A 14,220-nucleotide genomic window follows, 5' to 3' on the forward strand; every position below is an offset into this window, starting at 1 on the left:
CCAAGGAGCTGTGGGCTGCCTCAAGCGAAGGCTCTTGCGAGGGCATTGTGCGCGGTTTGGTGATCGCCGCTTCGGAGTGAAGAAGATCAACCACTAGAGAGCACTTGGTCCTTGCGAGGATCAAGGGGAAGCTAAGCCCTTGCGAGGGTGCTTCAACGAGGACTAGTGGGGAGTCGCGACTCCCCGATACCTCGGGAAAAACTCGGCTTGCCTCCTTGCTCTCATCTTTACATTCCGCATTTCATACCCGCACTTGCCTTGTTTACTAGCTGCTCATAGTTTCATATTTGCTCTTGTCACCTTGCTAGAGATCATAGAATTACCTTGATTGTGTGCTCCCCATTGCCATTAGGTTCCCTATCACTAGAAACATGTGTTAGGTTCACATTTCCGCACTAGAGGGTAAATTGGAAGTTGAGTTAGGTTTTAATCTATCAAGTTTCGAAATTAGAGTCCAATTCACCCCCCCCCCTCTTGGACATCTTGATCCCTTTCAATTGGAATATTTGTCCGACCCTCATGGTGGACCTTAGACCGGACAGTCCGGTCCATAGTGTAAACCCTAGCCAGCGACGTGCTTCTGTTGATTTGTCCGACCCGTTCATTTTGATACCAGTCGAACAGTCCGGTCCATATACCTGCTGTTCACCGAGCTTCTCTATGAAGATCGGACTGGCACTGTTCATTGTCTGATCCATACAACTTCAGTCCATGCTGTTTTTCCTGCTTTGCTTCTTTCTTTGATCGGTCTTGTCCGTGGCTTTATCCATCGTGTCGGGGCTTCTGTCGGAGGGTTTTCTCCTTAGAAAACCTGTGTGGTTTTCAGGGCAGAACCCCATAAGGGCGGCCCTTCGGACCTAGCCTTCGACACCTTCTTTCTTCATCCCTTGGACCTAAATGTCTACAAACAAACATATTAGTCCAGGTGTTGTATTGTCAATCAATCTCCAACACTTAAGATACGAAACATGACATGAGAGGCCATTTTCACTACAGGTTTCAAGTTTGGGGGCAAGGATTTTGGGAAGAGGATCTCGGTGGAGGCCGGACCGTGGAAAGTAGGTAGCTGGCGACAAGCACCATTCATGGAGGTGGTGGAGGATGGCTGGCAGAGTGGAGTAATGGCAAGGATGAGAACATGGCTAGGTTAGGAGGGTGAGATTAAGGGGCGAAAGTGGTCATTAGGCAGTGGGGTACGTGTGTCACAGGGCAGCAGTGATGGGATGGCAATGACAAAGTTGTTTTCCCTCTTTATTCACCCTGTTCTGTTGTTTTGCTTCAGCACCAGCCAACAGTATTTTTCTCTCACACAACTCCAGCAGCAGCCTCCAGCCACCAACCAGCCAACAATGTTTTTCTCTCACACCACTCAAGCAGCAGCCTCCAACACCAGCATAGCGAACAGGGTGATTGTGCTATATGTGTGCAGCTGGCTAACGCAGGATTGACTGTGTTGGCCGCATTCTTGTTTTAACTTGAAGATGAGTCCCCTGACAAGTTATAATAAGGCCCTGTTTGGGACAGCTCCAGATTTCAGCTTCATACAGAAGCTGAAGTTTATAAACTAAATTAAAGTAGTTTAAAAAATATTTTTTATATAAGCAATAAAGAAAATAACCCATCTAAATACACTCTATACAGTTACAACTTCAATTCACAAATTTCTGGAGCTCCTAATGACCAGCTTCAAGAATTTTAGAAATTTTCGGAATCTGGAGCTGTCTCAAACAGGGCCTAAATACCCCGATCGCATCATTACAATACAAATAAATATCCCAATCACATTGGTATAGCATAACTACAAGATATAAGGGTTTGTTTTGGAGGAGGGGACAAGAAAGCACCTAGACAACCACCAACAATCCATGATGGATGATAAGATGATAGTATTAGAGCATCTCCAGTAGTTTGACAAATCGAGTTGCCATCTTTGATTTTTGGCAAAAACGTTAAAAATACTCCTCCAACAGTTTGGCAAAAGACTTGGCAATTTTTGGCAACTTCGGAAAAACCAGCCTCCAGCGCGTAAATATACGCGCGCGGCGCGCGGTAGGCATCGTGGTTTCTAGTCAGGTGGGAGGGTGAAAAAAGAAATAAATAACAGAGAAGTGTTCCTGATTTAAGTTTTCAAGAGGTGGAAGGGCATAAATATAATTTTGTTTCTCTCTCAGGGTTCCTGATGTAAGTTAGATCTGGATTTGGCAAGTGAATTATGCTAAACTGTTGGAGATAAGCTCTTTTTTTATTTGGCATATCTTTTTAGAAGTTGGCAAAACACAAGATATGCCAAGTAAAATATGGAAAACTCTTGGAGATGCTCTTAGTCATCGAACCCATTATCACTGGATTAACTTTTTTGGTGTTTGGTACAAGCTGGATTTTAATAATTTAAATTTTGGGTGGAGATTCCCGCTAGCTTTGTGTTTGGACGAGACGAGATGTTACATTGGATAATGTGCCAACCTGCTAATATCTATCCTTATGAAGGGAAAATAGGATTATATATTATTTTGTATCAGATAGGTACTCTCCATCCATTATCTTTCATTCCCAAAATCCACATGAACCAAATATGGCCTTAGTATTATAATCATGTGTGTTGCTTTATTGTAGATTTGCATATTCTTTGACTATGCCATGTATATCTACAAATCATGCTAAGCATTTGTTTAGATATTTTTTCCAAAAACAATACTTCCTCAGTCCTAGATTATAGTTTCTTTTAGCTCTCGTTCTAACTGTTAATGTTCGGATGAATGTTGATGAATCTAGACATATATATAAACCACATTCATAGAACAATAAATGAATCTTTTTGGAACTTAGAAGAAACTATATTTTGAGAGGGGGGAGTATGTCTTGATAAAATGATTAAAAATTTCTGAGGAATTTTAGCTCAAAGTTTAGGTAATTTCATTCTGAGGTGGCCGAAAAAAAACATAAAACCGAAATTGTAAACCCTATATTTGTCTCTAGAGCAACCCGACAAGTGATACCACTTGTGGCATTTGGCAGTGATGCCAGACGCCGACGCTGCATTTCACAACGACAAATAGCCTCGTACATATACTGACCGATACATACAGTAGGAGTGTAGGACCACGTACCTTTTTTTGTTGTTTGTGAAGGCTACATATAAGTGCTATATTCCGATGCAGCGGATATACAGTAACACAAAGGCACCCTGATCTAGATGGTGAGATTCGCTGATATTTTCACCAAGTCTCGCGTGAAGATGATATGCTCATATGCCTAAGTTAGGTCAAGTGGCGCCCGTTGATAGGGTCCGGTGGCCCTGCTCGGCAGTTGGCAGTCTTGTTTCCTTTGGATGATGATGATGCAAACCTGAAGCACCCTTTCGCTGGGCGGCTCCTCCTACAGCCATGACCCGGTGGCCCCTGACGGCTTTGCTCCGTGCTTTCCGTTTGGTTAGCGTCAGAGACTATTCATTAGGCCTTTGATTTTTAGGAGGCTCCGTACAATGATCAGGAAAGAACAACGCATCCCATTGCGCAAAAGCTGGAGACAAAAGGATATGCCATATCAGGGACAAAATGACTGTGCCTTTCCAGTGACTTTGTAAAAAAAATTCAGGTAAGCATGCATGATCGGTGTCACTGAGTAACCCTCTGTTGCTGCATGGGTGGATTTCAGCAAATATTATTCACCTCTTGCTCTTGATTAAATAAATGTTAACTCGTTATGAAGATAGTTTCAGCCATGGCCATGCATGGGTATGCTTAGCTATAAGCCTACACTTTTTTTTTTTGCGAAAGTAAGCCTATACATAGTATATGAGGTTATTGGTCGATCAAGACTCAAGAGATTATAACATGATTATGCTCATGAGAGGCTGGGATTGAATTTTTTGTCTAATTAGAAGATGAAGGATAATAACAGGGGACAATCAATTAATAACTTAAAATCCAACTGTTGGGTTCCTAATATGTGAAAAGAAGAAAATCATGGCACGACCACGACGGCGGTCGACCGTGAAAGTCACCATTGTTGAAATCTAACAATTTAGATAACGTGGACGAAGAAGCGTTCACTTTCACTTGGACATCAGACTGTTTATTATGGGCACCAGGAATCTTATCTACAAGCCAGCGTATACACAGGGTTCGTATTTCATATTCATATATCTGGCGTGTGCGAGACGCCGGAAGCAGCGATCCTCAAGGGGCGGGGCCAATAATTGCAGCGCGTCGATCGACTCGCTCAACAAAGTGGATTAATTTGCGGGTTAAACTAGGACGTCATTATGGTGTGCATACGAACGGAGGTATGTGTAGTTTAGTAACTGATGCTGAGATAGATAGCTCCTTGCAAGTAAATAATACTCCTACACTGCAGCACAGCAGGGTGGCCATGAGAATGAGATGTTGCTATCCTATCCTATCATCGTATCCTCCCCTCGGGCGAGGGGGGCATATCGTATGCAATCAGGCTTATGGTGTAATTGTGCAATCAAGAGATCCCGTCCATCGAAACCATATCCAACGTTGTCCGGCCTTTTGCAATTAAACCCTCCCACCTCACACCCAACTCCTCTCTAAATATTTGCCAAAAACACCCGACGAAGCCCTCCACGGCGAGCATGTCCAACGCCGCGGCGAACACGTCGACGAAGACCTCCACGGTGTCCGACAGGGGCAGGAACACCAGGCTCCATGCAGCGGCAAGCTTCTTCGGCAGCGGGACCGCATCCCCGCATGGCGAGGCCCAGGAAGCACGGCACGCCGTCGCCGGCGGCGTCCGTGGGCGCGGCCGCGAGAGACCATGGGGGCGGGAGCGGCGCCTGCGCGGCGAGGCATAAGAAGCACGGCACGCCGTCGCCGGCGACAGGCGTGGGCGCGGGCGCAGACGCGGGACCGCGGGGGCGAGGAGGGTGGGGTCAGGAGGGTCGCCCTGCGCGGCGCAGCGCCGCATCCTCCGCACAGCGAGGCCCAGGAAGCACGGCACGCCGTCGCCGGCGGGCGGGCGCAGACGCGGGCGGGGTCGGGAGCTGCGCCCGCGCGGCGCAGCGGAGGGGCCGTGGGGCGGCGCGCCCGGAGACCAGAGGCGGCGGTCCATGGACGGCGACAGCGTGGACGGTGGATGGAGGCAGCCAGAGTGTTTTTGGCAAATATTTAGAGAGGAGTTAGGTGTGAGGTGGGAGGGTTTAATCACAAAATACCGGACAACGTTGGATATGGTTTGGATGGACTGGATCTCTTGATTGCACGATTGCATCGCAAGCCCGATTGCACATGATATGCCCCCTTGGGCGAGTCACCGATCGACAGATACACCTTCCTACCAAACCCAAACGCATCCGAATCCTAGATAAGCTTTCCGTTGCTAGACTACTGCAAGAGATGTCAACATTGCCTTTTTTAAAAAAAAATAACCACCACTAGCAAGAAAGTATAGTGTAGCTAGTCGTCGACTTCAGTTCAGATTCATGTGGCTATATATTTGCAAGGGCTCCAAAGCATATACTAGGAGAATTGCTCCAACATGTAGCAACGCTATCATACAAATACATGAAGATACTATATGTGGCTGTCAAGGGCAGTGTTTTGAACAGATTTTTTGTTAAAAAAGAACTGCAGCGTAGAGCTTGATCTGGAAAGATGGCCAGAGCTTGCATTGAGAAGGAAGGAAGGAAGGAATGAATGAATTAGGTGGAGAAGCAAACGGTGCCGGCGGCGTCCAGCACCCAACAACAACCCAAGCTCCTAGAGTCCTAGAGCGCATGCAGTAGTAGAGCCTAGGCACAGCGACGGAGATGGATGCAAAGATGGTGGCCGGAGCAGATAGCATATCGTTATCGTTGTAGCATATCAGCAATCAGCATACATGACATGTCGACATGGGGGGATGGAGGACCGGTGGTGAGGCCACGTGGAATAATCGTTCGTTCTGGAGAGGTCGCCCTGACGAGGAGTGGGGAGAGCCGAATGAATCAACAAGGACAGGTTAGGTGATTTCCTTTATAAAAAAAAGGTGGAACCGTGGAGAGGCTGACGAAGCAACGACATCCGATCCCCAGGCCGGCTTGTCAATCAGTCTCAACAGACCAACACCGCAGCGTCTTTGGTCATCATCACTCACGCACAGGCACAGGAAGAAACTTGAGACACATCGTCTTCGTACATGCATGGGTGCCTCCTTGGATCGTACCTTCAAGCTTATTCTGTTGATATCACCAAAGACGCTTTGGCCGGCGAAGATGCCCCTGTCTCCGTGGAAAGGGCACGGGAACGGCGGCGCAACGTCGAGGGCAGGAACCTCGATGCCGACCTCGCCGCTGTGGTGCCGAAGTCCCCGGTAGGCACGCAAACGCCACCAGGGGCCACGGTGGCCGGAGTAGGCTGTGCCGCGCTGGCGGACCACCTCCGTACGGCGAAGTGGCCGCCTAAGTTCCAGCCACACCTGCCGGAGAAGTACGACGGGACAACAAATCCATTGGAATTCCTGCAGGTCTACGTCACCGCTATCACAGCGGCTGGCGGTGATGATGCGGTCATGGCGTCATATTTTCATGTTGCCTTGTCTGGGCCTGCCCGGACCTGGCTCATGAACCTCGCCCCTGGGTCAGTCCATTCCTGGGGGGAGCTCTGTGCGCAGTTCACTGCGAACTTCGCCAGCGCGTGCCAGCAGTACGGCGTGGAGGCTCACCTCCACGCTGTAAGGCAGAAGCTGGGGGAAACCCTCCGGGCGTTCATCGCACGCTTCACCAAGGTGCGGGGGACTATTCCCCGTGTCTCCAACGCGTCTATCATCACTGCCTTCCGACAGGGAGTGCGTGATGAGAAGATGCTCGAGAAGGTAGCGACACACGAAGTAGAAAGTGTCGCTACGCTCTACTCCCTGGCCGACAAATGCGCCAGGGCCGCTGAAGGCCGTGCATGACATTCAGCCCTGCAGGACAGGACAGCCCAAGCCGGCGGTTCCGGGGCCGCTGCTCAAGGCAGTGGCAAGAAGAAGAAAAAGAAAGACCGCGGCCGTGAAAAGCCGCTGTCAGGTGCTCCGGTCGCAGCGGCAGCGCCCGGGAACCGGAATGCCAAGGGAAAACGCCCAAGGCCGCAAGGGGGGGCAGCAGCGGCTCGTGCCCTGTACACCCCAACGCCTACCATAGCGCCGCCGACTGTCGCGAGATCCGGAAGCTCGCGCGGCGTGTTAACGAGCGACGGGAGCAGTCATCTAGAGATGGCTCTCCCCCGCGCCAACGCCCTGGCAAGGGGAAGGCCACAAACGACGACGAAACCGTCGCCAGAGAAAGGGAGCTGGGGTACCAATCCCCAGATCGAGTCTTGAAAAGCCTCTACCACGAGGCTGACTCCGACTCTGACGACAACGAGCGTCGCAAGAAGCTGTACGTAATATACGGCGGAAGCTGGGGACTCACCTCCCGGCGGGAGGTGAAGGCCCTTCGCCGGGAAGTCCTTGCGGCAAGGCCTTGCGCACCAAAGGCGGCCCCGCACCAGAAGTGGCGGGGCACCACCATCTCTTTCGGGCCATCTGACTGCCCGGAGAACATGGCTGGGGCCGGCGTGCTGCCGGTCGTTGCTAACGTACGGCTCTACCATGTGCTGATTGACGGAGGGGCCGCCCTCAGTGTCATCAGCTATGCAGCTTTCAAACAGCTGCAAATCCCGGAGTCTAAGCTGGCTCCCTCGCGCCCATTCTTTGGGGTGGGCCCACACCCGGTGTACCCGAAAGGGACAATTGGGTTGCCGGTCATGTTCGGGACCGAGGAAAACTTCCGCACAAAGACCATCCAGTTCGACCCTGTTTTATTTTAGAGTAAATGCTAGTGTGTCAGAAATCTGAATATTTTTATATTATTTAGACCCTGTTTGGTTTTAAATAAGTCACCTACTTATAAGTCAGGTGATTTAAAACCAATGACTTATAAGTCAGAAGTGTTTGGTTGTTAAGTGACTTAAAAGGTGTGGCCTCCACGCGGAAAATGGAACTTATAAGTTTTAAATTGGGGTGGAACTGCTTAAAACTTATAAGTTGATGTGACTTATAAGTTAGGGTTGTTTGACAAATTAAGTCATTTTTTTTAACTTTTTAGCTTATAAGTAGATGACTTATTTAGAACCAGCGCCTTACATGTTCAGATTCTTCTCTCCGATTCAAACTAAGGTCTCCTCCAATAGTTGCGTACTATGAGCTAGCTCATTTAATATTTTCTTATAGTTTAATAGGAGTGATGATCAGATAGTTTTGTACACGCACTTTAAGATTGCGTGGGGGTGATGTGGGATCATCATGTTATGGGTTATATATGTTCTAAAAGTCAGATCATTCAAAGGGTTCGTACTAGCTCGTACCATTAACATTCTGTTCGTCTGTTGGCTAGTGCTAATTTGCTGTGAGAGAAAAATATCATTGGCTAACTGTTGGCTAGTGCTGATTTGATGTGAAAGAAAAACTACTGCTGCTGGTTGCTAGCCGAAGAGAGTGTAACTAGATCAACTGACACATCCCACGCTCTGAAGGAGCGCTTGCTATAACTCGTCCTTAAATGCGCTCCCAAGCAGCTAGCGCACTCCACTGCCCCCACCCCCTGCTTCACAGAGAAGAACACTTCGTAGCTAGTGCTCACACATTCTCTCTGTACGTAATAAAAGCTCTATGATTCTCTGCATGGTTTGCGAGATGTGATCTTGTTTGCATTGCTGACTGTGTGAGCCTGATGATGGGTGATGCTGCATTGCAGGTCATAGATAGCTAGGGATCGAAACAACTACAAGCTGATCGAGATGAGCTATGGGGGTGCCAGGAGGAGGTGGAGGTGGTAGCAGGGTGGCGGTGGCCATTGCAGCAGCAGCTGCCTGCCTGTTGCTGCTGCAGCTGTGCGGTTGTGCGGCGGCGTTGCCCATGAAGTCCGGCGGCGGCGGCGGCGCCAGGTACAAGGACCCGTCCCAGCCGCTCAACACGCGGATAGACGACCTGCTCCGGCGGATGACGCTCGCCGAGAAGATCGGCCAGATGTCGCAGATCGAGCGCGAGAACGCCACCGCTGACGTCATCAACAAGTACTTCATAGGTACGTATATAGTATGTGCATGCATACATAAGTATTATAAGTAGTGTATTATGTATCAGATCAAGTATACACAGTATATGTGCCCATATATGTATCCTTTCTGTTCCAAAATAGAGGTTTTTTAGATTTTTCTTTAACTATAAATCAGACTTGTCTAATTTGATTTGAGGCTGTTAGATCTGTAGTTTTGGGTCCTGTCAGTGTTCCTTTCTGAAGCTATATCCTTGTCATGCAGTCTGTGCATACTGCATTTATCTATTGGCTGGTATTTTATGGCTAATGCCAGCTGCTATCAGCTGGAGTGCTAGCAGCCAGCGGCAGCAGTGCATCAGACCGGCTGCTGCTTGCAGCAGGCAATTGTAGTAGCTGCAGATCAGTGCGATTGGGAAAGCACCAAGGAGGGAGGCAGGGGAGGGCGACCAGTGCGAAGTAGAGCAGCCGAACGGCTGCTGCAGACCATTCGAACGGCTGGACTAGTGAGATTCAGCCCAACAGCCGATAGCAGCCTAAACCATACCAGCCGAACACGGTGATTCAATCAGTTTAAGCGAGAACCCCGACGTCGAGGATAGATCAGGTTTAAACTAAAGGTGGTAGCCCCCAAGGTCATCATTATTGTTTACTGATCAGTCAACGAGCTAGACCGTGGCTTATTAATTTATATATTATTATCACTCGGTTGATAAATACTCCTTCTATTTCAAATTATAGTTCGTTTGATTTTTTTGACATCAAGTTTGACCACTTGTCTTATTCAAAATTTTGTGCAAAATATCACTTTTTTGTTGTGGCTTGTTTTATTAATAGAAGTTCTTTAAGAATGACTTAAATTTGATAATGTTTGCACAAATTTTTTGAATAAAACAAGTGATCAAACTTAGAATTAAAATGAACTATAATTTAGAAAAGATGGAGTATATAAGCTTGAAAATACGAACATTATTTGAGCTTGCCAAACATGCATTCAGGGAGCGTGCTGAGCGGTGGAGGCAGCGTGCCGGCGAAGAACGCCCCGCCGGAGGAGTGGGCGAAGATGGTGAACGGCATGCAGAGCGGCGCCCTGTCGACGCGCCTCGGGATCCCCATGCTCTACGGCATCGACGCCGTCCACGGCCATGGCAACGTCTACAGGGCCACCATCTTCCCCCACAACGTCGGCCTCGGATGCACCAGGTAATCTAAAATATAATCATCATCATCATCATCCTTGCATCGATCACTCCCATATCTCCGATGATCCTCCTGCACAGTAGTCTTTGTATATTCAAAATAAATTATCAGATTCATCGAGCCATGCATTGACTTTTTGTAGTGGTCGAAAGTTCTCGTTTTCCCAGTGCTTGGCATTAAGAGAGTTTGACCTTTTGTCTGCTGGCGATCCCATCAATATATAATTTGTATTTATATTATTTATGCTTTTATGATGGTAATATAGTATACAGTTAATTAATTAGCAATCCACGTATTTCGAGCTAGTGGTTTCATGTGTAAATGATCTATGAACTTACTCCCTCCGTCCGAGGATCCTGAATATATAAAGCACCAAAAGATTCAAAATTTGTACTCAAATATAGAGTATTCTAGAATTTTTAGACAAGTATTAAAGAAAATCATTTAATTTTCTTTGACTCTCAGCTTCATACTTACCTTCTCTATTTCTTCATCCGCTGCTTAATCTTAGGAACAATTTAAATTACAACTGGCTAATAAAGAGCTCTCCGAGGGTACATGCGTTTTCTCTGTCTCTTAATCTATCCTAGAATTGCTAGAATACTTTATATTAGTAGGACGGAGGAGTATGTGGTAGTAAACTGGTTAAATACCCATGAATCCAAACAAAATAAAAATAAAATACAAATCGGGCAATAGCAACGAATTTGGTCAGAACAAAAAAAAACATTGGTGGGCTCAGTTGCAGATCGATGCATTTTTTCTGTGCCAATGAAAATATTTGTTAGATGTGTGAGAGCATCAAGGGTAAGTTAGTTGAATGTAACACACCAGTCTGGTTCCAGGGATCCAGAGCTAGCAAAGAAGATTGGAGCTGCAGTCGCACTGGAGGTTCGGGCCACCGGTATCCCGTACGTCTTCGCTCCATGCGTTGCGGTATGTATATGTATAGTAGATCTTATAATTAACATTTAAAATTTAACCTCTTCGTACATTCACAAGAGATATATAGTGAATTATTTTAAGTTATGTGCAGTAGTCAACAAGTTAATTTAATAAACTTTTAAAATTGGTATAACTATAGCTACATCTGTCTTGAAAAAAATTCAAAAATATTAGCCTCCTCTCCCTATATTATTGTATTTGTGATATTTTTTTTCTAGAGGGATCGACATTATTAGAAAAATATCCAGGAGAAATGAGTTTTTTTTTTGAAGAAAGGAGAAATGAGTTTCATACTCGATCTCGATCATGCATGTGTGCAGGTGTGCAGAGACCCTCGGTGGGGCCGGTGCTACGAGAGCTTCAGCGAGCACCCGGAGGTGGTGCAGAACATGACCTCCATCATCTCGGGGTTCCAGGGCGAGATCCCCGCCGGCGGCCGGCAGGGCGCGCCGTTCGTCGCCGGGCAGCGCAACGTGGCGGCGTGCTCCAAGCACTACGTCGGCGACGGCGGCACGACCAAGGGCATCAACGAGAACAACACGGTGGCCACCTTCCACGAGCTGCTCAGCATCCACATGCCGCCCTACTACAACGCCGTCATCCGGGGCGTCTCCACCGTCATGATCTCCTACTCGAGCTGGAACGGGGTCAAGATGCACGCCAACCACTTCCTCATCACCGACTTCCTCAAGAAGGAGCTCCGCTTCAGGGTACGGATCGATCGGAGGAGGAAGATAATTACAGTTCGATCGATCGATAGATGCTCCATCATGCGTTTGCTGTAAACTAAAATTATTTACCACCTATAGTATTAATTATGGTTAAATTTGCAGGGTTTTGTGATCTCGGACTGGCAAGGGCTTGACAGAATCACCACCCCTGATCATGCTGACTACCTTCTGTCCATCAAGCTGGGGATCCTCGCCGGCATTGACATGGTAATTAAATATATTTCATCCACTTCAAAATTTTGACATGCTAATAAATAGTCACTCCGTTTCAAAATGTTGACTAGTCCCCATTTCAAAATGTTTCAGATCATGATCCCGTACACGTACACGGAGTTCATCGACGACCTCACCTTGCTGGTGCAGAACGGCACCATCCCGATGAGCCGGATCGACGACGCCGTCCGCCGGATCCTCCGCGTCAAGTTCACCATGGGCCTCTTCGAGAACCCCTACGCCGACCCTAGCCTCGCCGGCGAGCTCGGCAAGCAGGAGCACCGCGACCTTGCACGAGAAGCCGTGCGCAAGTCCCTCGTCCTGGTCAAGAACGGCAAGCCCGGGGACAAGCCGCTCCTGCCGCTGCCCAAGAAGGCCCACGGCAGCGTCCTCGTCGCCGGCAGCCACGCCGACGACCTCGGCAGCCAGTGCGGCGGCTGGACCATCACCTGGCAGGGCCTCACGGGGAACAACCTCACCGCCGGGACCACCATCCTCGACGGCATCAAGCGCGCCGTCGACCCCGGCACTGACGTCGTCTACTCAGAGAACCCTGACGCCGGCTTCATCCAGCAGAACAAGGCCCGGTTCGACTACGCCATCGTCGTCGTCGGCGAGCCACCGTACGCCGAGCAGTTCGGCGACAACCTGAACCTGACCATCCCGGAGCCCGGCCCGGCCATCATCCAGAACGTGTGCGGCAGCGGCATCAGGTGCGTCGTGGTGCTCGTCTCCGGGCGGCCGCTGGTGGTGGAGCCGTACATCGACGCCATGGACGCGCTGGTGGCGGCGTGGCTGCCGGGGACGGAGGGGCAGGGCGTCGCCGACGTGCTGTTCGGCGACTACGGGTTCACCGGGAAGCTGTCGCGGACGTGGTTCCGGTCGGTGGAGCAGCTGCCCATGAACGTCGGCGACGCGCACTACGATCCATTGTTCCCGTTTGGGTTCGGGCTCGAGACACAGCCGTCGTCATATTAGGGTGTTTGGAAGTTTTGGAAAGTTAGTTCAATTTTGAGCTAAATTCTTAGACTTTTCGGTGAAAAATCGTCAATCCAAACAGACTCCCCTAGGTAATGACAGATGAGAGAAGACTCCCTGCTGGTCAATTGATTCCGGAATATTATGTCATTTCATTTTTCCATAGCTAGTCCGTGTCTAGTTGATCTATGTAGTAGTGTCTCTGAACTCTGAAGACAATAATAAGCTCCCGAATGATTAAGCGATCTCTCTTCAGCGACATGATTGTGTTCATTGTGTTCTTGCTCATTTGAAACTAGTGATTGGCTGCGCCTTCTCCTTTGTTTAGAGGGAAGGGATTGACTTGCATCGCCATTGTTAATCCCCTCGATCTCGATGCTTCAAATGTCACGTGACTGACAAAGAGCATCAAGGTCATGAAGGTGCACTGGAGCCAGGAAGTTTTATTTGAGCTCCGGTAGCAGCAATCTGCATCGATGCTTCAACCTTCACTTTTCTATCTAAACTTTTAATTTTTCCTATATTGTGGCTACTCTTACGGTAGGTTTGGTTCAAATAATATTTTCTGGTGAACCTTCTCTCAATGAAATTCATGCTCAGACATGTTCACGAAAACAAAAGATTTCATGGTGAACCAGAGCTACCCTTAGTCAATCTCCTGCAGCAACTTGCCAAATCTTACTTGAGCTGTAGTCAACAACCATGGCATAAATACAAAGAAGCTTCAATATGTGGAAAATTAAATTAAAAGAACCATGCCTTAAACTAGGACATTTGCCTACTGATGATAAGTTTTTTTTTATGTATATACCCTATAGCAATAGCATAGAGTAGTGAAGCGTGCACAACTTTTACATGTCCAGACAACAACGCTAAATCAGGTCGCGTTTGACTTGTAGAATGATTAGATTGACCAGTCACCACCTCACCGCTAGTGTTTGCTGATGTTTATCAGAAGCATGAGTGATATAGTCATCTAACCAAAGTTAATGGGTGCATGGTTCCTCAAACCAAACCCGCCCTTTGTATATGGATACATACTTCTTGTCAGTCAGCATGGCCTCAAATACAAAGCAAGAGCATGAGGAAGCCAGGAACTCCAGTCCACAGACTGAAGCCAGAGAGTAGGTGTCA

At 48.1% G+C, this 14,220-nt stretch overlaps 1 protein-coding gene across 1 annotated transcript; it reads left to right on the top strand.

The window, feature by feature from the left end:
* The first annotated feature begins 8,757 nt into the window (after positions 1 to 8,757).
* LOC120713057 (beta-glucosidase BoGH3B-like) lies at positions 8,758 to 13,086 on the top strand. Its single transcript, XM_039999062.1, has 6 exons — positions 8,758 to 9,049; positions 10,018 to 10,222; positions 11,065 to 11,155; positions 11,485 to 11,874; positions 11,998 to 12,102; positions 12,202 to 13,086. Exons 1-6 carry the CDS (start codon positions 8,770 to 8,772, stop codon positions 13,084 to 13,086), a joined length of 1,956 nt encoding a protein of 651 aa, XP_039854996.1. The 5' UTR covers positions 8,758 to 8,769.
* Positions 13,087 to 14,220: the final 1,134 nt, after the last annotated feature.

Source organism: Panicum virgatum, chromosome 1K, assembly GCF_016808335.1.
Source record: "Panicum virgatum strain AP13 chromosome 1K, P.virgatum_v5, whole genome shotgun sequence".
In the NCBI taxonomy this organism is placed as follows: Eukaryota; Viridiplantae; Streptophyta; class Magnoliopsida; order Poales; family Poaceae; genus Panicum; species Panicum virgatum.

What these genes read in the sequence shown, in the direction of transcription:
- LOC120713057 (XM_039999062.1), top strand. Translation starts at nt 8,770, where the DNA reads ATGGGGGTGCCAGGAGGAGGTGGAGGTGGTAGCAGGGTGGCGGTGGCC. An exon ending in CATCAACAAGTACTTCATAG is followed by an intron (nt 9,050 to 10,017) that starts GTACGTATATAG and finishes ACATGCATTCAG; the next exon opens with GGAGCGTGCTGAGCGGTGGA. An exon ending in TCCTCGCCGGCATTGACATG is followed by an intron (nt 12,103 to 12,201) that starts GTAATTAAATAT and finishes AAAATGTTTCAG; the next exon opens with ATCATGATCCCGTACACGTA.